General features: G+C 38.2%; 1 protein-coding gene across 2 annotated transcripts in view; it reads right to left on the bottom strand.

The window, feature by feature from the left end:
* Positions 1–208: 208 nt before the first annotated feature.
* cpne5a (copine Va) overlaps positions 209–26,811 on the bottom strand; it is a 55,682-nt gene continuing 29,079 nt past the window's right edge. For both annotated transcript variants that reach the window (XM_077715469.1, XM_077715461.1), the window contains 13 exons: positions 23,559–23,662; positions 23,366–23,470; positions 20,302–20,343; positions 20,144–20,219; positions 18,032–18,085; positions 17,647–17,708; positions 11,541–11,587; positions 10,932–11,113; positions 9,526–9,653; positions 6,668–6,770; positions 2,946–3,003; positions 2,184–2,257; positions 209–2,097 (listed from right to left, as the gene is read on the bottom strand). In XM_077715469.1, the coding sequence (XP_077571595.1) occupies positions 1,909–2,097; positions 2,184–2,257; positions 2,946–3,003; positions 6,668–6,770; positions 9,526–9,653; positions 10,932–11,113; positions 11,541–11,587; positions 17,647–17,708; positions 18,032–18,085; positions 20,144–20,219; positions 20,302–20,343; positions 23,366–23,470; positions 23,559–23,662 (1,224 nt within the window). In that variant the 3' untranslated portion in view covers positions 209–1,908. The remainder of the gene's footprint in view (positions 2,098–2,183; positions 2,258–2,945; positions 3,004–6,667; positions 6,771–9,525; positions 9,654–10,931; positions 11,114–11,540; positions 11,588–17,646; positions 17,709–18,031; positions 18,086–20,143; positions 20,220–20,301; positions 20,344–23,365; positions 23,471–23,558; positions 23,663–26,811) is intronic.

Genomic DNA, 26,811 nt, shown 5'->3' with positions numbered 1-26,811 from the left:
ATGAGATTTTACAGTGTTCCCTCGCTACTTCGCGGTTCAGCTACCGCGGACTCAGAGCTTCGCAGATTTTTTTGGAAAAAAAATACAAATATTACATTGAAACAACATATTTTACAGGTTTTTTTTGTTATAACATGAATTTCCCTCTCTCTGTCCGTATTCTATATGGTGTACTGTATACAGGGGGGTAAAAAAATAAAAAATAAAATTGAATTAAATTCAAATTAAGCATTTTTGAAGGGGAATCCCTACTTCGCGGAAATTCACTTATCGCGGGTGGTCCCGGTCCCCATTAACCGCGATAACCGAGGGAACACTGTACAAAATATTGAAGGTAAAGTTCCTCCAATTTACTCTATAGGACTGGTCGGGGTCTTTGACACATGACCATACTTTCATCATGTTTTGTGACAGACTGGTTGAATCAATGGTCTTTAGATATGGGATAGTGGTCTATACTACTAGAAAATGAACATCACTCCCAGCCCTCCCAATTCAACCGGATTGAAGTTTCACACAGATGACCCCTTTTATTCCCTTTTCAAACCAAGCAGTCCGTCTGCATGTGTAAATTCCCATCCTCAGCAGGGGTATAATTTTTCTACTTTTTGAGATGCAAATAGACGGCTCGCACTGCACTCCGCATCCGGGAAGGCTGTTCTTTCATGTTCAATCTCTCCAATGTGGAGGTCACTGCATTTGCCTTTACACTTTAGCTGAATTTTTGTCCAAGGGATTTTGTCCTTGATTGAACTTTTGGAAAATAGCATGACCTGAAGGTCATGTAGTGTCTAGACACATGAAATGTTTGCTTGTCACGCTTTCTGAGGTACCACTGTACTGTTCACCTTTTGAGAAATAACATAACATGGGCTGTAGCGTCGGTGTAGGCTGCTTTATGTGGTAAAATAATAATTAATATATATGAGAAAGTGTCCGTTAAGACGCTAGGTCATTTAAAAAATGTCAGAATAGACGATGGTATTATTTTTTTTGCAGATTGAGATCAATTGTCACCATGGGACTGAAATTACTTTTACAATGTTTACATGTCTGTTTAGAAAATGCCAAATAAAAATGATGGCCCATTTGGTTTGTCGTTTCTGTGCTGTGATTGGTCAAACTGTGCTTAGTAAAGGGTCAGGGAATTGACATTTGTATTTGAGCAAGCCAAAAATGCAAAGAATGGTCAAAGCAATCCTTTTTTAGTGAAGAGGAATATTTAGCTTATGTTTTACATTATAACCTTTGTGCTTTTGGGTAGTGCATTGTCTTGATAAAAATATTTGTATATCATATCATCCATAATAATAATATTTGAATATTGAAACAATATTAAGAGTCTGTCTGTCAAAGGCTTATAGCAACTTGCATTCAAAAATGCTGCAAAACAATTCAAAAAATTCTCAGTATACAGTACATTTTTTTCTTCACATGCCTTAAATATATATGTATATATAATATATATTACAGTCCTTATCAAAATAGAAATAGCTATTTTAGTGTGATCAATATTATAATATGACAAGCCATAAAATAGAGGATGGAAAACTTGAGGGGGGGAAAAAAGACGAGGTCTACAGCTTAAAAAAAAGCTCACCCCAAAGAGAACAAATGCGACAAAATCCAAATACGTTAAAATGTTCTAAACACATCATTTGCAAAAAGTATCACCAACATGATACAACGGCACATTCTAATAATCTACGTACTCTCTCCCTTCGGCCCCTTTTTTTTTTTCGCAATCCGTGATTTCACTCACCACTCGGACAGCAAACAACGTGAGCTCAATCACGACGAGCATCTCAACATCTCAAGCTGTTCCTGCTGAAAGGAGTTCACATTTCTCCTTGGTTTGAATTTTCATCACCGAGCCATTCTCTTCTAGAGAAAATGGACCAAGAAGATTCACACGGCATCGCTTGGGGAGTGCCGACCTGGCGAATACGGCGGCGGGATGCGATTGGGCTTGATGGCTCTTCTCTTCATGTAAGATATGAGCTGGTCGGGGATCTCAGCCAGGACGTCCTTGGCTAGCCGGGCCATGCTCAACACGTGGTTGCCCGTGCGGTCCATGTAGTCCCTGAAGGGGACGAACTGGAACGCCGGAGGGACAAAAAGATCCGTCAGTAGAGCAATCTGTCACTTTTTTACATTACCGTCAACATGCGTTTATTTCTCACCTGTACAATGTCTCTCTCTGCCAATTTTCCACGAGAGGAAATCCGGATGTCGTCACCGTCCAACTCCACCATGGCTATGCAAACAAAGACAACAGTATTGAAGAAACATCTGGAATGAACCCGTTTTCTGCCACTGATAGGGTTCAAATCAATCATGTAATCATGTTTACAGTACCAATTAAAGAAAACTGATCAAATTAATAAACAACTATTTATTAAGCTAATGTCGACAACCATTAAACTAAACCGAATGAAAATCAAACTGGTATTACCTGCATAATATAAAACTAATAAGAAAAATAACATCGAAAAACAAAATGTGCATAGAATCAATTAAAGAAAAACTGATCAAATTAATAAACCACTATTTCACTTAAATTTTTAGTGTTTTTTGACCTAAAGTTGTCTAGATATTGATTATGTTATACCATTCTCCATTCATCTTTTAATTGTATTTTTCAAACAATATATTTAAAAAAAACAGCAAAAAGGAAAATTGAGTAAATTTACTGTTTTTTATTTTTATGAAGACAAAAAAAGGAAATGTTCTCTTTACTCAGTTGTTCCTGATGAAAGACTGATTATCATCTAAATTAATCGAATTAAATTCGCAATTTGGGCATATTAGATAATTAAGTCTCCTGTGAGGCTGAATAATGGTGATTATTTACACAGGATGTGTGTACTTGCTCTCTACCATTTGTGATGATGTCACAAGTTGGGGATTTAGGTGTGTCAATGATCTGTGATTGGCGGACTCACCGTCAAATTCAGCTTGTCCGACCCCGACGATGATGATTGACATGGGCAGTTTGGCAGCCTGTGGGGAGTGATAAGATGTTTATTTTAAAATAGGGGCTTTAAAATGTTTTACACTTTAAGCTGGTTTGAAGTCAGCCACATGGAAAAAGTCCTGCATCGCACCTACGTATGAGAAATCTTTGATCAATTGATTGGAAATATCCAATTCCCGCACACCTAGTGGCTTCTAGGCAGTATCCTTGCATTGCTTGATTTCCTTAACTTGGTAACATTTGCCTCTATCTCTGACACTTCCAATTCCGTCAGTACAATCTTCATTTTCTGGTTGGTGCACTCCACAAGAGCTGTTCCACGCTGTTAAACAGCAACCGAATGCAACGTAAAGATCAAATCCATCTTTTTGTTCCAACAGTGCTAGCCACATCATTTACACCTGTTTCCAACAGCAAACAGTCAAGAGAAAACACAAAATATGACTTGGATTATTGAGATTTTAGTGACTCAGGCCCTTAGAAAAGTACAAATGTTGACGGATTCCCATGGAAGCAACTGATAAAAACAATAAAGGAGAAAAACATCAATGATAGATGAGATCATAAAGGTTTCATGGCTTCATTTGAGAGAGCATAACAGCACAGTTAGTCTCAAGCGTCCTGAAAAGGACCTGAAAGAAAATACGTTATTGAGCAAAAGGACCCCCAAAGTGTGGCATTATAACCACCATTAAGTATTTCCATTATGTGAATTTTGAAAACGAAATATAGGAGACGCATTGAGGTCCAAATAAAACTGGGCTTCGACCTATGATAGCGGATGACCAATAGTCCTCCATTGAGCACAAAATATATATTCTCATCTTATTAAACATCTCTCAGTGTTCATGCATATATACCAACAGTCAAAAAGTTGTGTGACAAGTACTTCTTTTGACATTGAAACAAAAGCGTTAACATTTTAAGAGGAAAGACATTTTTTTAACAAGGGCCAACACATTAGAAAGTATTACAAAGAAGAAATAATTGCATATGCTCAGTTTAGGGGAAGAGTTTCTACATACCATTTAACCAGTTTAGGGGAAGAGTTTCTACATACCATTTAACCAATGTTCCCTCTAAACTACACACTACTCTCGTCTTCTCTGCGCAGCAGCAATCATATGGCGCGCAGTAAATAAAATCCAAACTTAGCGAGCAATGATGATGTCGCTCACACCGATACTCTTGTCTTTCTGCCAGACCAATGAAAAATTAGAGGGAACATTGCTTCTAACCTTTGTTTGGGTAGAAGTTGTAGCCATGGCAACTAGTCCAAAAAATATCTTCCTATGTCTCAATATATTGGCTGTCAACCAGTCCACTGTTTGTTTATGTTTTGTCTTTCTTTCCTCCCAAGATGCATAGTTCAGTGGTAAAACAGTCAACATTTACCATCAAGATAAATGATTTATTAAGATATGTTTATTTTCTGTCTGTGTTGCAGTGCATTCCACCCTTTAAAAAATAGCCTGTAATTCAATGATATATGCTTGTAGGGGGAAATACACTTAAAGTAATAAAAGTAGGTCAGTCTTCCTTCCCGAGGGGGCTAAGACGGGTGAGGTAGTGGGAGGGGGGAGGGTGTTGGGGGGTTGGTGGTTCTTGCTTGTTAACAATGGATGGAGAAAGTCCAAGGTATTATCCTTTCTGCATCTCCTCCAGCCTGATTTATTCTCAACGTCTTGCAGCTACATTCATAGCCATCAATTGGCCCTTCTATGAAAAATGTCCACGGTTAAATTACATCTTTAGAAAGGACGTTCAGAGAAAATATTAAACCTGTGTGCCTTAGCCTTAGCCTACATCCTAAAGCTGTCCATTGATAGCAAAACAGGGGTGTGAAGATGATCATTTGATTGGGAATTTTGCATGGATTAGGATTTTTTTTAACCTCCGTAGAGATTCAAGTGACCCTTCTCCAGACTGAACTTTTCAACCCTAATCCTAAAGTCTCTGGATAGATCAGTCACTGTACATGCAGTGACAAAAATGCCCAGAACAGTCTTGTGGAAGGGGGAGGAGAGCCAGAGGATGAACAAATGTTTAGTCCTTGCCAACGCTTCTGCTTCAGATGAAAAGAACATCTACTAGGGCTAAACATATTGAAGCAGAAGCAGCAGAAGGCTGTAAAGAACCACATGATTGTACAGATATCAGCATCAATGTCACTAAAAGCTGAAAGACGGCTATTCATACTCTCATCATAGCCGCTTTACATCTAATTTGCAAGTTAGGTTTACTCCAGTTCAACTTTATTTCTGCCAGCAAACGCACCCCAAGAGTCAGCACGAAATCATCTGCGATGCTAAATCTGGAAAAAACTTCAAAAGGTATGAAAAAACCCTGGGGGCTGCCTTCAATGACACTTGAATCTATTAGTCAGCTCTAAATCAATGTTTCAATTAGTATCAAATATGCTCTGTGACGCAAACGCAGCAAAATCAAGAAGAAGTAAGTCGGTCATGAAAGCTGGTGGCAGGTGAAAGTTTGCATTCCAGGTTGAAGCAGAACGCCGTTGAGCAGAGCAGCAGACAAGATCTTAAAAGGAAGGTGTGGCTGTTCCAATGGTTTGATTAACAGTCGCAAATTCCCTTTAAACCCAGTCTGCTGGGGGTCGACGGGAAGCCATCTGCATGGTCCGTGATGCCCACCCTTCTCGTGATGTAACGATTTGCCCACTGTGGTTCTCATTTGCGTACCGGCAAAAAAAGCAGAGGTCCATTGTACATATTGCATCTGTGATATTTTCCCCCATATGCTCAGATTACCATTTCTAAAAAACGTGCTGGCAACGTTCCATATTTTTTTCGGAACTCATTTTCAGTCAACACACATTCTTCCTCCCTTTGTGAAATCAGGCTTTTCTAATTGAATAATTGAACTTGCTGTCACGCTTTTCTGTGCCTGTTCATGCATCTCTGAACAAGAGACATGTTCGTCTTTGTAACTGCAACACTAATTACTGTCACACCATTCACAGTGTGCGTACCAGTGACACACGTTAGCAGTGTGTGCTAATTCGGAGACAGAATTGGAATAAAAATGCTAGTACAGAATTATCCAAAACAGCTACATGAAAATCGTGTTGGTTCGCAGGCCGCATTAACGTCAACTAAATTTTATGTTAGATATAATATTTAGATTGTTTTGGGATTAAAACCCCTGAATATTCAGTTTTTTTATAGATCTAAAACAATGTTTATTTGAACTTTTTTAAAAATATATTTTTAGATTTTACAAAATGATTTTTGAACTAAAAACACAAAAAATGGATTAAAAAATTACTATTATTGATTTTAAAGGGGAAAAATCAGGAAATTTAATATACATCTATACTCTTCATTTTAATTTGATCCTAAAACAGAAAATCGGCACTCGTGATTTACTTTCTCGGGCCGCACAAAATGATGTGGCGGGCCAGATTTGGTCCCACGGGCCACCGCTTTGACACCTGTGCGCTACACTGTACATGGTCTGGCTTAGAGCAATGAAGCAACTACCCTTAAGGTACTGCATTTAATCCGCAAAAGTCCAATTGACACCTCGGGCTGTCTGGTGTTCTGGATGAAAGGGAAGAAGCGTGAGAAGAAACAAGTGGAGCAGAAAAGCAAAAGCAAAGTCTTCAATCTCCTGCGATTTGAAAGGAAAAGCCCCGAAAAGTCACAGCGGGCCAGAGGCTGCACTTACGTTCACGATGGCCTCCTTGGTTTGAGACATGTCTGAGATGACGCCGTCCGTGATGATGAGAAGCACAAAATATTGCGAGCCGTCCTGCACTGCTGCTGCGTACCTGAAGGAGAGCCACCGCCAATAAACCATTAGAAATTCAACATCCATCTTCTATAACATCTGTGCTTAGACGGTATGGACTGGTCAACAGACAAAATGACACAAATTAATATTTTGATAGTGGACTACTTATTTGGCATAAGGAATTTGAGGAGGGACTGTTTTATAGAAAGGTATATAATGTATAACAGATGTAATTTCCAAAGAAAAAAGTAGACATTTGCCAAGAATTTAATTCGATTAATTTAGATGATAATCAGTCTTTCATCAGGAACAACTGAGTAAAGAGAACATTTCCTTTTTTTGTCTTCATAAAAAATAAGAATCAGTAAATTTACTCAATTTTCCTTTTTGCTGTTTTTTTTAAATATATTGTTTGAAAAATACAATTAAAAGATGAATGGAGAATGGTATAAAAATACAATATCTAGACAACTTTAGGTCAAAAAACACTAAAAATTTAAGTGAAGTATAGTGGTTTATTAATTTGATCAGTTTTTCTTTAATTGATTCTATGCACATTTTGTTTTTCGATGTTATTTTTCTTATTAGTTTTAGATTATGCAGGTAATACCAGTTTGATTTTGATTCGGTTTAGGTTAATGGTTGTCAACATGAGCTTAATAAATAGTTGTTTATTAATTTGATCAGTTTTCTTTAATTGATACTGTAAACATTTTGGTTTTCAATGTTATTTTTCTTATATTAGTTTTATATTATGCAGGTAATGCCAGTTTGATTTTCATTTGGTTTAGTTTAATGGTTGTCAACATGAGCTTGTCATAGTTGACTAAATTTGAGAAACTGTTGTACTTTGGAACCTGTGCAATACAAGATTGTCGCAATTCACCATATTGTTTGTCTCCACTGCAAATGGATTGGACTTCTATATGCTCCAATGCCACTAAAACATGATAATTAAATACCAACCATACCAATCCTAATGGGTGTGGCATCTATCACTGTCAATCACACATCATTTGATGTGACTACTATTGGTGTTGAGTTTAGAAAATCCACCAAACAGTTTTCCAGTATGTTCGTACATGTGCATGAATGTCTCAAGAGTATTAAAAACATTAATTATTGAAGCAATGCCATACAAATTTACCATGGTATGTAAATATAAGTGAAATATGCTGTCACGCTGCGTGTCTCCGAGGTCTTTCCAGACACTTTAAGTGGAGCCAGCAGAGACATGGCACAGTAAGTGTGGCCTACTTTCATAGCCTTGTGTTGGCTGCCTTATGAATAATTGACTCAACTGTTTATGCAAGTGCTGCAGTATTACTTTCTCCTTCTCAATTTCTGAAAACATTTGTAGAGGGACAAAGCAAACGGTGCAGATATCCTCGGGTGAGCCTGAGATTTTGTATGGACGCACACGCTCAGCAGCAAAAGCTAACAATGTTGAGTGACATCAGTGGGCATTCGGGTAGCCGGGGAACTGAAAAGCCACAATGGCTGAATAACACAAAGGAAACTGATGCTCTAAAATGCTTGGTTTTTAGCAACAGTTGATTTAAAATGATAATATTTCCCTTTGTGATTAGGCCACACTTGTAAAAGTATGGATTAAGTACCTTAAATGATGTTAATCTTTGCTCTCCCCATCCAATGAAGGGTGGGCCACAAGTTTAAATTAGACCTGAATATTCAGAGGTGAAGCAGACTGGGTGATAAAACCTACTTACTGCTCTATAATTTATAAACTCAGAAATAGCATGAGCAAATACTGTATCACGACACAGCGAGGAGGGGAGAATGTTATATTGGGATATTTGCATCAATGTAAAAACATGGACGATATTTTGCCAACAAGGCCTACCATTCAATGATACAGTGATTATAAGGTGTGTAGATATATTTTGGGAGAAAATAATGTTAGTGTATTGTACAAATTTCCAAACATTGATAATACGACGAGTACTCTATGTGAGAATATAGGCACTGTTGACAATACCAATCATTACGATGATAACATGGTAAAGTGATTATGATAATCTAGATGTTTGAGAAAAAGAAATTTATGATGTATTGCAATATTGTGGCCATAATATCATTATTTAAGGAGAATTGTATGAGGGGAGAAGATAACTGTAATTTTGTCAATGACGACAACAATGTTTTTCATCGGTAATTATGAAATGTTCGTATGTGGGTGAGAATTGTTGTTATTTCAATACCTGGATACAATGTACATCAAGCAGGATGAGTTTCACATCAAATGGACCAGCTGAAAACTCCAGAAAAACATATTTTTGTGAAAATAATATAAACTAGGACAACTAGGACTATTTTATCCATGTATAAACACATTATTTTACATTGTATATTTCCGTCAATTTAATCCTACCATTTCATTTGGACAATAGAAGGTCGTCACAGTAGATAAAGATACCGCCCCCTCAAAATAATATTAATATCTGAGCATATGGCACCAAAAGAGACAATGGCCCAAAGTAAAAATGTTCACACTATTGACTAACTCATTAATTTTGGACAAATCTCAGCAAGAAATATTCTCGGATTTTTGTCGATCTTCATGAAAAAAAATGCTGCTCTTTATAGACCAGAACAATAACGTTTTGTTTGATCATATTGTGAATGGATCTATATTAATTATGGTCAATTTTTGGAGTCAAGGGACTGATGTCAAATTAAAAAAAATTTGGGGGGACAATTGTTTTCTGTTATATTTTCATCTATTTAATTAGTCAAAGGAAATGACGAACGATAGGTCGCTGTGTCCATACCTTGCCACATGATTAACAACAGGAGCAAAGTTGGTGGGTCCATACAGCTGCACCGTCTTGAGGCTTTCATGGTACGCATCCAAAATCCCTCCCATGCCATTGCAGTAGGGATTTTCTATGTTGCCATTCTGGTGAAATACAAAAACCAAAAAATAAGCCAAGAAGGAAAGTTTTTGGCTTTAAACCTGTAGACATCTAAACATTGGCTAGTCACGACTTAGTCTATTGTTAGGGAGAGAAAATCCAGAAAAACACAGGATGAACAAACACTACAAAAGGTTGTGCAAGGCCGACATGAAAAACGATAGGCAACTGTGCTGCCTGAATCTAAATATTTGCCGTCAGTAAAAATGCAGGAACATGACGGAAGTGTACAAAATAATCAATAAAAGCTCTGTTGCCTTTCAGGAATGAAAGTTGATTTTTGATTTTTGAAAGGTACTTGGATGAAGTGGCAGAGAAGCGCTTTAATGATACACCGCCATGAATCCCAATTTGTTGATTTGAAGGAAAACAGCGCTATGCAGACATCTACAGCCCCTCATTAGCGTCTACAATCAGTAAGCGACCGAGAGATGGCAAATTGATTTCACAAACCAGTCAGCCTGGCAGAACTCATTTACACTAGAAAAGACACATGATATATTTACTCGGAATTATGCACTGCCTATGTGGAAGGCACACATTTCCCTCATTGCCCGTGCATGTGTACTGATGAGACGTGCCTATGAAAACTCTCACTAGACCTAATTTCCTAGCAGGCATCAAAAGGATTAAGTCAAGAATGATTACATATGATTTGGCCATCAACTTTTTCTTCTTAACAAGTTTTTTTTTGTTTAATTGGGGCTGGGAGGGCTGATATGAATGATAATGTTTTATATGTTGACAGAAAAAAATGATATATATAATATATATATATATATATATAATAATATCATTTTGTTTTTGTTCCTGTCCCGTTCAAGTAGACACTGCAAATGAGCATCTTTGACAGCTGAAACAGTTTTAATGTGCCACTTGGGAGTTTGGTGTATTATACTTGTAGAGGTTGTCGTTTATTTTGAGAGTGTTGCCATTCATAAAAGGGTTAGAAGAGAGAAAAAGAAAGAACAGACTGAATGGTGGTTCAAAAACTATTTAATCTATGTGTATGTACTGTACTGTACGCAGGCTGGCGTTGCTCATTATGTTTCAGAACCATTGACCAGTTCAAATAAGTTGGACCCCATCAAAGGGCAGGCTTGTGACTTAATAAATGTTTTATGACTTTGACCGTTTCGACCCAAGAAAGAATTGGATTCAAAGGCGACTTCTTTTTGAAAATTGACATAGTGGAAGTTGAAGCATCAGGGCTGAAAAAAAAAGAAATGGCGGTCACACTTTTAACATTGGAGGTGACTTACCAGCGGGAACTCATGGGAGACCCTCCCATCAGGGGGCAGTTTAGCACCAAATCCCAAAGCAGGGAACATCTTATCACTGTCATAGTCCTGGATTATCTCGCCCACTGCCTTCAGAGCCATGGCGTATGCATTCATCTGGTAAGGGTTCATGTAGTGGAGTGAAGTGGACTGAGACGGATTGCCTGTCAAACCCAGAGAATAGGCAATGATGCGATGCCAGCCCTCAAAAGCCAAAGCGGGATCAGACAGACGCCGGCATTGGCGTGAATCATACCCAGCGGAACCGAGTATGCATGATGTGATTAGCGCCAAGGTTTCTACTTGTTACATTTTGCTAATATGACAGCTGCTGCACCAGGACGATTACAAAATACCTCCATATTTCACTGTCGCCACAATATATGTACTATCTCTACCTGTAACAACTTCCTCGTTGTTCAAAGGCATCAAAACCAGATGATCTCATCCGAAAGTCTGAGCTTTATTTATTTACCGTATCAGTACGCGGCTTTCATCACAGCGTGAGCTTAATTAAAAAGGCTGGAAATGAAAGGATAAAGGAAAATTGAGGACACTTCCAATTCCAAATCTAAGTAAAGAAACACTTACCATTGGATGCGGTGAAATCAATGGCCACTGTGAAGTGAATCTGTGTTCTGAAAGACACAAGCAGAAAGACATTTTTATTCTTCTCAGAAAGGAAGACAACTTCATCCATCAGGTAACCAAAAACTACCATCTGGTCTTTCATTAACTACACTTTGATACCCAGCCATTTTTCTATCGACGCATCCAAAACCGACAACAAGCCAAAAGACGCCATATCTCCATGGTTTTTCCATGGCTATGGCATTTTATAACCTGATGTGGACCTTTTTTTCCCCTTCTCCATTCATTCAACTCTCTGGCCAGAGAACCAAACCCTCCAGGGAATTGTGAAGGAAAGCACAAACCACTTCAGCTTCTACTCTCCCCCCAGGAATAAAAAGAAAGACGGTGCCTGTGCATGGCTGCCCTCTTAAATGAGCTTATATCCAGCCATTCATATATGCTTCTAAGTACCCCACCAGTAACACCTTTATGACATTTCTAGGCCAAGTGAGATCATTAGGATGGCTTCTCGCACCATGGCCTCGATAGCACATCTGTCTCTACAATGTGGAATTTTTTGTTTTGTTTTATGGCGTAGCCAATTAGAATTCAGGCATTCTGTTTCTTTTATTCTCTGGCAATTCAACAAAACCACACTTCAGAAAAAAGAGTGGTGATTGAGGAGCCTGGTTTAAAAAACCGCCTATCGGAATAGCTTCAAGATGCATTTTCGATGGACACAACGGAATAGGAATTGCATATGAATAATGAAGAGGTAGAGGTTGATTGAAAGGCTGGGGAATTAATTGAAAGGCGAAAACGGATGAATGTTGGACTGATAAGGACACATTTAAAAGATAAAATGATTAAGAAAAGGCTTCTGTTGAATTGATTATTCTGTAATGCAAATTTTGAACGCTGAAAAAAGTGATGGATGTGTTTGTCAGTCTCCCTCTGCCCTGCGATTGGCCGGCACCCAATTCAGCGTGTACCCAGCCTGCCTGTTCTTGGTTGGGATATGCTCTAGCACCCTGGTGACCTTTTTTTGAGGCCTGAATCTTATCTGTTTTACCGTAATATACATCTCTATGGTTTGTGTGTTTCTACATTACTGATGACTTAAAATGGAAGGACTTTGTGTGGAGGACAGGAAGACGTCAGTCATGGAGAAGAAATGAGAATGGTGAAGGCTGGGGGCCTACCGGGATCAGCGTGCACACACATACACGGCACATACGCTGTCGCTAGCGGATTTCCTAATTTCCCTTCAGAGGTGCGTCGGGGATTAGTTGGCGAGCTGAACCCACAAATGATTCCACGATGAGAAAATCAATGCGGAACGATGTTGACTGATGCTGCAGGATTGTCTGGCTTTTGGCTCTTATTGCAAACAAATAATGGCCAGACTGGGATTACTATTTTTACCCAACCTCCCAACCTCGTAAGTCATCTATAAAAGTCGTGGAGAATCTTCTTTGACGGATGGTGTGCACCGCAGACAAATAAATGTGCCGTCATCACTTCCTAATACCTGATCATAACGCATGTATCAAATTGCTTATTCTTGCAGACTGCGATTTGTGCCTTTCTATCTCATCTTTTTACGGCGGTTCTCACAAGCCAGAGAAAGGAAAGTGACAAATTATGGCCAGGAAGTTGAAAGCACCAGTCACTCAGACATTTTAAGTCTAATGGAAGTTCCAAATTTCTCTTGATATTGATACTGGTTCTCTGCGTGTCAGATAAAATATCCAGGATGTTGCAACTTTATGAGATTTTTCTTTTCCTCGACATTGGGAGCGAGAGCGGGCAGTCAAAATAACTTGTGCATTGTGTGGAATAGCCTGCCGAAATTAGATTGCGGATGCACAGGAGAGAGAGGAAGGAGTTGAACCTAGCTGTTCAAAGCAAGCGCTCTAGAGCATGCTTGATTGGTTTTGTCAGCAAAATTAGTCAAAGAGATTTCAGTCCTGGCAGGCTTCGATTTACCTTGCTTGTCCGTCTCCGAAGTTCCGGTCAGTACAGAGCGCGAGATGACAGAAGGCAAATCCTCCAGCCAGAAACCAAAATAAGGGTTATCATTAATTTATCTATTCATTAAAAAAGGTTGTGCACTAGTGGTTAGCGGGTTAGCCTCAAAGTTCTGAGTTTGAGGGTTCAATCGCAGGTTCGGAACCTCTTAATGTGGGTTTTCTCCGGGAACTCTGGAGTACTCTTCCTTCTCACATTCCAAAGACATGTATGGTAGGCTGATTGGACACTCTGAGTTCCCACTAAGTATGAATGTGAGCCTTAATGGTTGCTTGTCTCCTTGTGCTCTGCGATTGGCTGGCCATCAATTCAAGATGTCCCCCACATGTTGCCTGTTGTTGGCTTCAGCACCCCCTGTGACGCTTATGAGGATAAGAGCTATAGGACATTTTTGAATAATAAAAATACTACTTAAAATCCTTCATTTGTATGTTTTTAGTTACCATTGATCTCCAAAATGTGCTATCATGTCTAATAATTGATTATGCAGCAGAAAATAAAAAAGTGAAGAAGATTTTTCAAGAAAAAATGTCCTCCAGCAATTAAATCATGCCATTCGCTGATTATTCCTTGCCATACTCTGCTAAATTATTCTATTTAAATTACAATACTTTCTCTTTGAAATGATATCTGTGCACCAGCTTGTTTATTATAAAGAACACGGATCCTACACTATGTTGACTTCCTGTTTTCCGTGAAGACAAACACAATATGCTGTGAATCTCCGAAGCGGCAAGACCCCCTAGGCTTGAAAATGTGTTGCAGGTGTGAAGGGATACAACAGCTACACCTGCATGCACTAATCTGGTTGAGAAAGACAAACATCGTCACGAGCAGCTTGCTGTGCTTTCCCAGATGAAAGATGCACGAAAGCCAAGAGCTTTTAATTGAGTTTGTATGCTAAGTCAAAATGCAAACAAGGATCTTGAATTGTATATATACTTTACTTATGAGAAAACAGACGAGCACATTCACTTCCATGGGTGAATTTTTCTTCATCAATAAGATAATAGCTTTCATTTCTGTGTAAAGTCTTTGTCACATGAGTCGTATTCTTAGTTGACATATTTCTGACGTAATTAGCGAGTCGCAGTTGAAAAAACACCTTAGCCTGATTCACCTGCAACTGTTAAGGAAGGGGGTGGGGGACTTCAGGGGTTTGTAACGACGATTCGATGTAATTCGAGAATAGAACAAATTAACATGGCAGAGAAAAATAAGTGCATGTCGCGCCAAGTCTATTTTGACACCCTAAAAACCACCACAAATCCATGTTTAAAACGTTTTTTTTTTCGTTACCTCACTAAGGTTTTGCTGTATAAAATCAAGCTGTTCACAAAGCAGCCAAAAACGAAAAACACTAGTATGAACAACCACTGAATCTAATTTATTGAACTTCTTTGTCGTTTTTCCTTGTGTTTACTGTTAACTAGAAGGTGCATTACTGTGCCAAAACCAACAGTGTGAACCAACAGTGGCCTGATGCTAAGAAATGTGCCATGTCTTTAGCGGGTGAGAGTTGAAGTGCACTCCTTACACCAAATATGTTCTCATGTCAAGGAAAAACAGATCATGTCTTGAAAAACCCCCAAGTAAAGACCTCACGCAGAACCACTTTGATAAAAAATGATACCGTTTTTATGCATTTTATTACTATCTCCTGCAGGCTGCTATGAAAAGTGGGGTGGACCAAAAATGGTTCCCAAGGCCACAGCTTTGACACTCCAGGTTTACAGAGCATGTTGCCCCACAAACATGAAAACATATGGTAAATGTTTTTGTTTATAAATAGGCCATGTTTGTCTATATTTATGGCCTACTATATTCTAATTCACGCAAATCATTTAAAGGGCTTTGACAATTGTTCTTGCAACTGTTGGCACAGGTGTCATTTTTACACCCATTACATGGTAAATCCCTTTTTTTTCTCGCTCAGGGTTAAGATTAATTTCATGATGGGCTATTGTGTGAAAGCCCCGGAGATAGCGGCAGATATTAAAGGGTGGCCCATGTTCCCTAATTGGCTTGTGTTCCAAAGAAAATGAGATGTAATTAGGCAAAATGCTGATGGTTAAATGAAATCTCATTCAACCTGGAACAAACATCGACGTCTGTTGTTTTCTTTGCCGTGGTAATGCGCCCAGATTTGTTCCATCACGAAACACCTCACCCCTCATTTTTTTTTCATCATCTTGATCCTTTCACTAATCAGCCTGGCAGTGCATAAGATTAGCAGTACATTTGCTCCTGACTCCCCTACTCAGTGATTAGAGTGACAACATTTTTGAACACATCCACCAATCCGTCTCTTATTCTCACCACAATCAACCTCATCTCATTTTCGGTAACCTTCTATAGAGCCACTATGGAGAGCATCCTGGCATACTGCATCAGTGTGGTACGCTGGAAGCATGGCAACAGACAAAAAGGCCATGCAGAGAGTGATTAACACTGCCCAGAAGATCGTCGGCTGCTCATTGTCAGGGACCCATACCACCCTGGTCACAACCTGTTCCAGCTGCTGCCCTCTGGCAGACGCTACAGGTCTCACAAAGTATGGACAAATAGGCTTAAGGGCAGTTTTTCCCACGTCCATCAGGACTCTAAACTTGCGGTAGCACGACACACAATCCCTCCTGTGTAATAACTTCGGGGTGAGGTAACATGAAAAGACATTCACCGGTGATCTGCCTCCCATTGGCTGACTAAGGTAAGTGAAGGAGTCAGTGAGAGGTAAGTGATCCGCTCGGGGGGTGATGCGATGTATCCATCATGGCAGAATGCCAATGAGTCTGAAATTATCAATCATCATTGACTCGACAAAAGCCTAATTGTCATCATACCCAGAAACTGCGTAATTGGTGGTGCTTCTCCATAAGGTGCGTTTTCCCGTTAAAAGACTCAAATAAGTGAAAATAATTTCAGACTTGTAATTAGGCATTCTGTCGTGATGGTGAAGCACTATCAATTTTGTCATATGCATAGATGGGTAAGATGACAATTAAGCTTTTGTCGAGTCAATGATGATGACAAATCCGAAATGTCCGATTATGAGCGAGCAAGAGAGATAGGGAACAAGAGAAAAATAGGACAGATCTGGGGCATTCCACCTTGAGCAGCCAGGAGGAAGACAAGCAAAAGCAGGGCACCAAGAAACATATCCATGTGCAACTGGTTTTCCGGCATTGATTTCAAGTTTGCCCGTCATTAATTATTGTCATTCAGACCGGAGCTGAGCCTCACCACTGAGCTAAAGGAGGACATGCAGTCTTTTTGTATCCTGTGAACAAATAATTGTGACTGGAAAGTATGGGCACACATCAATCTGCCTCTTATACACTTTTTCTGATGTCCTAAAAACACACTTTTAAGGCATGCATACATCCACAGACCAAAGAAAGATCCAACGTTTATTTTTTAGGAATTTAAATTTAAGAGACTAAATTACAACATGGAAACCATTATGTCGGTGAATGGTTGCTAATGTAAAGCGCCCAGGGCATGGTAAGAAAATGTTGATAGATGCGCCATATTAGTATACTCCCCATTTTTAGATGCTAGAGATAAACACATTTCTAATCAACCCCCAGAGTGCTCTTTGCTAGAACCACGTTTTTTTAAAGACTAGTCCTCTCATCTAAGAACAATAAAGCAAGACGACGTGAAAGGCGGAGTTGACTGGAACTATGAGACAAATTATGAAACAGATTCAACCAATGGTCTCCTCTTAAAAACATCATGACTAAAACAAGAAGAAACACAACAAATTCATTGAACAAGAGTGGACTCGAGCCCCCATCAAACAAGGATGGAAACACAAGATATTTGAGGTACAGTGTCTTCAAAAGTCTTGCTTTCATGTCAAGAAACAAATAAAGTTAATTTTCACCACGGCCTCTTAATTTCAAATTTATAATCCTTACCCAATTCCCATCCTCTGGAATGAAAGTAAAATAAGGAAATTCAATCACCCACCCCACCATTTTCTATACTTTTATGGCTTCATCAGAGTTCATCCTGAGCAATAAACTTAAGTTAATGTATAAAAACGAATTGCTGAGCCTGACCACCAAAGATAAAAGAGAAAACTCACCCTCCTTTAATGTAATCCAGGAACGTGTGCTCTGACTCCACACTGAATGACATCAAGGACACCTGCCGATGGGGGAAAAAAAAAAACCCAAAAGATTTAATATTTGCTCACTAATTGGATTCAAAGCTGCTCATCTACATGCATACATTAGCACTAAACATTTCATCCATGTTAAATGAGTGTGATGCATGGCCAGAATTTTTCCACATTAGAATCACTAATGAATATATAAATTAATAAAGCGGTCATCAGCACACACTTGGCCTCGGACACGTGTATCATTACAGATGATTACTACAACCCGACAACTGCCAGAATTGTTAAATGTGACATTCAGAACAAGCAGATTCCAAACAGATCTGAAGGTGCTGTGAAAGGTACACACCGTGCCGGAGTTGATGTATCTCTTTTTCTTCAGCTTCTTTTTGGCATTCACCACCTTGCACACAGACAGGGAGGGAAAAGTGGGATAATGATTGTCTAAACAATTCTTTTTTTACCGCCTCGGGCAATAAACAGTGAAAACATCTTCGCCCCCCCCGTGTTCCATGAAGCAGGGGTAATGGAGCATACAGCAAATTCAATAGCGGCGTCAGGATTAGATAGCATAGATCATGCCGCACAGCAAGACCTCCATTATTCAGAGAGTTGCGGGGTAGGTGCTTTTTCTGTGAATCTCCTGTGAGGTATACAATGCAAATGGTGTGTCACCGAGACAAAAACCAAGGTGCTGCAGCAACGGAGAAATCGTTCCTTGACAAAAGAGTTTGTCTGTTCTTGGCGAAAAGTAAAATAAAAGACCTGGCTGCTCCCACAAGGCTTCTTAACACAATGAATCACTGGCAAACATTGAGATAAAGCGAGGAATCGCAGGCAAGTATTTCTTGAACTCCAAAATAAGGGCAACTTTGTATTCTAAGAATCTATGCCTCTTACAATCAAGTGTTTTCTGGAAAGACAATCACACACTCTGGTCAATTAGGCATTTACTGAAACTGTGCGGTTAGGAAAATCAGGCACTTTTCTTTTTAGAACTGTCAATTTCTAAGATGTGGCAAAGCAAACACGCACAAGGCAATTTTTTTGTTGCATAACAATCACAAGTTGTGATCGGTTTTGCTTTGAGATTCTGTCTAATCACCCTCTTGCTACTGCCACAATGTAATTTCTCGAATACGGGATGAATAAAGTTATTCAATTCAATCCAATCCAATCCAAAACAGTCACAATCCAAGCGATGCACTACATAATCACTTCATCTTGTGTATTTATACTTACTGCCCAATCAGCAAGCTACTTTAGCACATGCATCGTAATTAAAATCATTTCCAAACTGTGTGTACATAACAATCACATGTAGGTGCTGTCAAACCATTGACTCCCTTTTTAAGTTACATTTTCCTTTCCTTGTCTGTCTTGTTTATTACCCAATTTTCCGATTGTCTTCTTCTGAGGTAACCTGTTCTTGTTTTTCCATAAAACTTTGGACTTGTGACAGCTGCTTTCGTTTTCTATTTTAGGATTCATGCTATGCTTTCCCAACAGCTTTTCCATCATAAGGTATCGTATTTTCTGGCACAAGGATCCTGTCATGTTTCACTGTGTTCCTCTCAAGTTTTCTGTCACATCGCCCTCCATGAGCAAGGATGGCTAGGATTCCAAGTGTAACCTGAAGGACAACCTACCCAAGGTGATGGCACATGGCTCTTTTGCTCATTTGTATTTGAGCATTGCAGCAGAAATCTCACTTGTCCACTTAACCCTTGTCAGGGCAGGAATGGGCAGTCCCAGCAGGTTGCCCATTTCCAATTGGAAAGCTGAAATAAGCATGACCTAAAGAGTCTTTGGTCATTAAATGTGGTGGTAACGACACCATCACCCTCCTGGGACAAAGTAGTAGGCTCTGATTTTAAAGTAAAAAGCCAATTTCGGATTCAGCACACAAAAATTGTAGAGATTGATCTCCTCAGGCACGTATTTTGCCGGGTGAACTCTTTTAGAACTAAATCTATGAGGATGAAAAGTAAAATTGAATGGTGCTGGAGCCCTCCTGTTACAGGTCATATTGACACAAAGATTTCTGGCTGAATTCTTCTGCAACCCTTTCCAATCAATGCAATTGCACCATTATTTGAGTCAGGTCTCACAAATGAATGGTGTTTGGGAAGCTCAACATGCCTAAAAATGACCAGTACTTCAATATGTTTTTGTTCGGAGTACTAATAATAGTCTTTTACATACAGGTGGGACAAAAAACATTAAAATTACAGCAACATAGTGAGTTGTAATCGTGAAAATATTCCATTTATTTTGTGTCTCGGTGACTTTTATACTACCATTTAGTAGAATATATATTTTTTGACATCCTTTTTGAGTAGTACAAAAGTACAGTTTTTTATTCCCTCAAATTAAACACACATTGCAGGAAATAGCCATCACCACACCAAAAACACAGAATTTTGCCAAGTTCAGACCCCAAGTATAATTCTGCACTCACCTCATAGACATTCAATGGGCTCTGACCCCGACATAACTCTTTGTAGCTACTGGTGAATTCGCCAATGAAGTCGTGGCTGGGAAACAATGACAACAACAAATAGCAGCATTTATTACAGTTCATGCCATTGCATCAATGTGGGCATATATTTTCCTGACCTTCCATCTCTGTCCCAGTCGTAGAGTTCCACTTTGATTGTCCTGCAAAGTAAATGACAAACATAAGGATGAACGTATTTGTTATTCTAAAGGCAAGCATGTGTAAAACTGAAGAAAAAAAAAAACAACCTGCTTTGGCGTGATTCACGGCATGAAGAAATAAAAAAAAAAGACTCCATTCATTGAAACTAACAAAGAAAAAACTTTTGAAACAGTTCTCAAAACACACAGCAAAGTGTTACATTGATGTTTTTAAACTATGTGATAAAAAATGATCAAAAAGTATTGCTGCAATTTAAGTACTTCAATGGCATAATTTTAATGCTGACAACACTTTCGGAATGCTCAATGTTTTTGTGAAATTATAAATATAACAGTACTTTGGACACCTCCTGTTCTAGGATAAAGCTACTGGTAATTATTTTTATGAAGTTTTTTTAAATGAATATAGATTAAGAGGTGTATTTCATCACAAACTTTTTACGTGATGATAAATATACACTAAAATATGCCGCGTAATGACAACTAATGTAGGGCGAGTGTACTAGAATTTTACTCGCTTGAATTAACCCATCACTCAGTTTAATTTATTGCCTGCCATTGAGTGTGATTGATGTCCAGACCATTCCATTTTAACTTGCTGTCAATGGCAGCCAATGAGAATTCTTGATCGAGAGATAAATTGTTTATTCCCATTATCCTGTCGACACACTTGACTGCAACAAACATCGGCGGTGGCTTCCAGGTAGAATTGGCGGACATATACGTTTAATATGCAACTCCAGGATGATTTATGACAACTCTGACTATGTTTATACTATTACATTCACTTTTAAGACCACTCATGCCTGTCATTCTGATTGAACTAATCTCCACGGTCATTACACAATCTGGAATACTTTACAAATTCCCAGTGAAATTTGTCAGTAACTGTAGAGATTTCCCCATCCTTTAAAACTCAAAACACACAAGCACAACCTGTGCAAGATTGGGGGGGAAAAAAACTTAATATAGATGACTACCTCGTGGGAGGAAGCATATTTGGCAAGTTTTCTAGATTAATTGGGCTGGGGGCCTGGAAACCTACAGAGTGAGCCAGGGGGCATTTGTTGGGAATGAGCTAAACTTTCTTAGAATTGCTTTCAGGAAACATTGAGTGATCTTCTGCTACTGTCAATCATCAGGTCTAAAGAAAGTACCATCAAATGGGTAACGTTTTTTCCCTGGCCTTGTTATACTGTCATACCTGTCAACCTCGAACCATTTGTGATCTTACCAAATTTTGTTTTCGCCCTTACATATATGTATAAATACATGGAAAATCTTACCACTTTACTTTTTTGTAATTTTTTGCAAATGAAAGTAAACATAAACAAGGGAACAGGAAACGGAAATCACATGGTGAAAGTGTTACAAAACGAAATGTTTATCATGATCTTTTTTTTTTAGCCAATCAGAGGCGCCGGTACATATATCACTTGGCAGACATGCGTTTCCGGGAAGAAACAATGGCGGATGGTGAAAAATGGCTAGAAAGTGCCTTAATTTATTTTTTTTTCTCAAAATCACCGTTTAGCGTACCATTTTCATGTGTACAGCGTACCAATATAAAAATGGGCTTTCAGTTGTACCAATTACGGCGAGAACGTACCAGTTGACAGGTATGTACTGTGTTTATTGAATGCATTGTTATAGCCAACGTCAGTCTGCCTAATTCGCGGATGGGTAAAACACCCCTCGTATATGTTTTCTAGTTTGGCCAATGTAATATTTACATTGAGTACATTTACCCGCATTAGATTCTAAAATTCATTTTAAAAACTTGTTAATAAATTGTGCTTAAACACTTCAGAAAATCCCAAAATGCAACTTTTTCCTCTTGAGAAATATAACAATCAATTTCATATTTCCTTCAGATTTTTTAATATTTATAATGCGACAAACTAAAATCTGGCTTCTTACTCACATCGATGAATGAGATTTCTCTACACAAAAAGCTATGAATTTATTTTGAGAATATTGAGAATACATCATTTACAAAAATTACAAATTTACTCTCCTAATACAACAGGATAAAAATATAGAACTATTATACAAATTTAGTTTCCCTAAAAAATTACAGCCAAAATCTATTTTTGCTTAAAAAAGCCTTTTTTTGTCATTAGTACCTATTGTGTGTGTTTATGTGTCTATCTTAACTCTGTATGCTTTTTTGTTCTTCTAATAAAAACTGCATTTTGAAATTATGAATTCTGAACTCCTTTAATAAAAATGGGCCTTTTAACCTTGAAATGCCGAAACTTTTGTGGCGAATAAATTATAAATCTACACCAAACCCCCCTTTGACTTTATGTAAAAAATATCCCCTCTTTATTCTTATAAACTCTTCAGTGCATTTTCTAATGTGACCTTTTGCATGGAATAAGATAATTGGAAGTAGAGTAGCCTGATGTGTGAGGTGGTGTAATTAAATTGTCAACTTTGTGGAGCACATACATTTAATTACAGTATCGCTGATCTAAATTTAGAATAATGTCCTGGATAAGAAAAAAAAGTCTTCGACTGAACTTGCATTTTTATAGTGAATAACAACAACGACAACCAGTCATGCTTTTGAGTGGAAAAAAGGGCAAGGTTGTAGATAAAAGTGGGGCCTTCAACTCATCCAAATCCTCAAAGGTGTCGTCAGGGCTCGCCTCCATCTGTCTGACCCAATTACGTCGCAGGTGAGCAGAGAGTGCGACCAAGCAAAAAAGCACTCTGTGACACTCAGCGTGCGAAAGAAGGTAAGGCTTGACCACTACTTAAAACCACCAGGCTTACACACACACACAGGCGCCGCATACACCAAAACACACACCAAAACACACACACCAACTCTGTGATGTTGACAAATAATTTAGCGACGTTGCCCTTATTTTTCCATCTTCCAATTGTGGAAATAATCAGTGTACCATTCCATTTGACTTTGATGATGAGGAATAATATTTGTATACTCGGCCTGTCGACCCATAGCGGCTTTTTGTGGCATAAATTGATAAAACGCGAGTCTGTTTGGACTTACCTGTCATAGTCTCCGTTGCAGAGCGCCCGCACGGGAATGGAAAAGGGCTGCCACACCGGGTTGAGCGTGTTCTTCATCACTTCGGTCTTGTGGCAGATGGTGAATCTGGTGAGGAAACATCCGTACATGAGTCTATTCCCAACTCTGACTTATCTGTATGGTATCTAGGCTCAAAAACAGGAGACAAACTTACGTGCCATCCTCATTGCTCCTGTAGAAAACCATGAAGGGGTCCGACTTGCCAAAGAAGTCTTTCTTGTCCAGCTTGTTGGCGCAGAACTGCATGCTGGCGTAGTCCTTCAAGAGAAAATAAAAAAAGGAGTTCATTACAGTACATTTTTAATACAGCTCATCGGCTGCCACGGCTGGCAAGAGTTGTCCAATTTATTCAAAATGACCAAACCAAAACAGTCTTTTCGATTGACTCTGGACGAGGATGTGGTGCTCAATTTAAAAAAAAAAAAATCTCTGTGCGTGATATATGCAACGTAGCTTTGCGATGTGAGTGACTTGAATTACAAGATTACTGACAGCTGGTTTTCCCCATTTTAATTATTGATATTTGCTTTTACGTATAAGCAAAAACATAAGAATTTGAAATAGTCGCAGAGTGTAGCTTTCCTTTAGGCAATGTCTTATCTGATCTCATTTTCTTAACCACTTTATCCTCATTAGGGTCGTGGGGGGTGCTGGAGCCAATCCGCAGATGAATATGGCCTGGATTTGAACCCAGGACCCCAGAGATGTGTTGCCAATGCGCTAACCACTCGCATTCTCAGGCCGCCTTATGCAATATCCCGTTAGATTAAAGAGTTAATGAAAAAATGCAAAATTCCATAGACCAGCTAAAAATGATCATCCAGGTAATGCACTGCAAGTGCTGTTTCAACACTAACAACACTGTTTTCAATATATTCTAAATAAAATACCCATAAATCAGAGTTGTTGCAATGTATTACTAATTTTTCAGCCATTAATAACAAGTTATGATACTTTACTTTTTTATTGTTGCCATCCCTATCATTATACCAAGAAGCTAATACATTAAAACACAGGCTGAGACCTATTAAAGGGGAATTACATTGTTGATCAAAGTAGCAGGAGAATAGATCAGAACATCTCTGTGTGTGGAGGAGTACACAGTGCACAGGATAAGTATGAGTATAGATAATAATACATTGGAAAGGCTGGCATTATCATAATTACACTCATTTGGGCACTATTTCAATGTAGGCAGCCATTATAAAGACAATGAACATGGCCTTAAAACGCTCTTTCTATCAGATGTTGGTCACGCAATTAGATCTCCTCCATTAATGAGACTGAGTGGTGAACAGGTCAATGACATCATATGAGAAGTCCAAAAGTCTAGTTACAGTAAATCGCAATTACACAATACTCGGTATAAATGATATTTGAGTGGCCATATAACGTTTAAAAAAAAATAAAAAAATGTATATATCATACGATGCATGGAAAGAAACAGCCTCTGAGGCACTATGAGTGTGGAAATGGCTTTTGGCTTATTGCGCTTCATAAAACACATCTTATTTCTCTACATTGCTTTCATTATCTTCTGGAATGGTGTCAGATTTATGTATTTTCATTAGAAATGTATTTAATGTTTGTTAAAAACATGCAGCAAAAGTTGTAGTGCAGTAATTTTGTTTGGATGGAATGGATTGACGACTCATTCGCAGTTGATACAGGCGAGTAAGAACAAAAGTCAATATTTGAGCCAAGGAAAAACATTTAAAAACAAAAATTTTAGAATGGGAAATTAGAGTTTGAATTTATTGAATGAGAGTACAAACAGAGCTGTTTCTGTTTAAACTGTTTTAATGCGAGTACAAATCTGAAAGCTGAGGTTGCAGTCATGAGCACAAATCTGTTTCTGCGACTAGAATTTATGTCTGAGTGTCTTGTTAAAAAGACATAGATGACTCCATTACTATTTGTATTTTTTTTTTTGTTTAAATTAGACTTTTTTCCATTTGAGTAGCCTCCAATGAAAACCCGTTTTAATGTCAGTATGCACCTGAAAGCTGAGAATGAACATTAATCAAATTCCTTTGATCATGAATTCATGTTTGTCAGTTCAAGTTGAAAACTTGTTAGCAGGGCACAAGGTGAACTCACCAGAAGTAGGGAAAAAAATCTAAAATTCAATTTCATTTCAAGGCCATATTGCTAAATAAAAAATGTTAACACAGGATCTATTATAGCAGTCCAGAGGAGTGAAAATGAGACAGATGATGCCATAATGTAATCTAGTGTTAATTACATTTGATGGTTTTACATGCTGATGGCATTAATGGAGTGCTTCATCAGTTCAATGACGATTGAGCAACTTTGTTGAAACCTCCAATCGTCCTACCTACTAATGAGAGAGTGAGAAAGAGAGAATGCTGATATTATCCCACTCATTAAACCCTCTCCACCACAACACTGTTATTTCCACCCTTACATTTATGTTTGCAATCATCATAGCAGGGATTTCAAAATAGTCAGGGCCTGATTGAAACACTCTGGGTGGCAAAATAAATGTTTTCCTTTCTTTCTCTGGTGTCATGATCAAGAAATGAAGCCATTCTGACAATTTTTATACTCTTCTTTTGTGTCTTGTTAAACAAACATCTCACATTCAGTAATTGTCCAGTTTACTCTCCACCCGTTCACATTAAATTGCCAAATATAGTTTACAGGAGATATAATGTTAAAGTGAATTTTTAATGTATCAATAAAAATACAACTGCTTCTAAATTGCCTTTGTTTGTGTTGATATTATGAAGTTATTTCTTGAAGTGTTTTCAAAATTCAACTCAATTTAATATCCTCCGTGCAGTTTTTCCTAGTCATATTTAATTGTATATGCACTTGTACATATGCATCCCATCTTAGATCAAATAAATAGTGTTTAGTAAATAGTATTATTTTAGTATTATTATTTATATATAGTATTATTATTTATATATAGTATTATTATTTATATATGGTATTATTATTTATATATAGTATTATTATTTATATATATATTATTATTTATATATAATGTTATTATTTATATATAGTATTATTATTTATATTAGTAAATAGTTTTTAAAATGTCTCCCGATGTCCGCTGATACGGAAACTGCTTAAAAGGGGTCGTCTTGTCAAACCAAACAATTGGGAAAACTTTAAGTTTTGTAAATATTTACCCTGAATGATGAAATGAAAACAAAAAATGATTGTGTGTTGTAAGTAATATGCGTCATCCTACTGAATTCGCATTTGGTTCCTCCAGAACTCATAGCAGAGTTCCAGGAAGGAAGTAGGTCTTAAATAGTGAGCACTGAAACAGGAAATATTACCGAAGTGCCAAGTCAATTACCTATCTAGTTGCTGCCTCCGGTAGACATTCTGGAAAATGTGGCTAAGTGGATAAATTAACTAACCCCGGGAGA

Source organism: Stigmatopora nigra, chromosome 1 (assembly GCF_051989575.1).
Source record: "Stigmatopora nigra isolate UIUO_SnigA chromosome 1, RoL_Snig_1.1, whole genome shotgun sequence".
NCBI lineage: Eukaryota > Metazoa > Chordata > Actinopteri > Syngnathiformes > Syngnathidae > Stigmatopora > Stigmatopora nigra.
The sequence above is the reverse complement of the archived record's forward strand: the minus strand, read 5'-3'. Positions and strand labels throughout refer to the sequence as shown.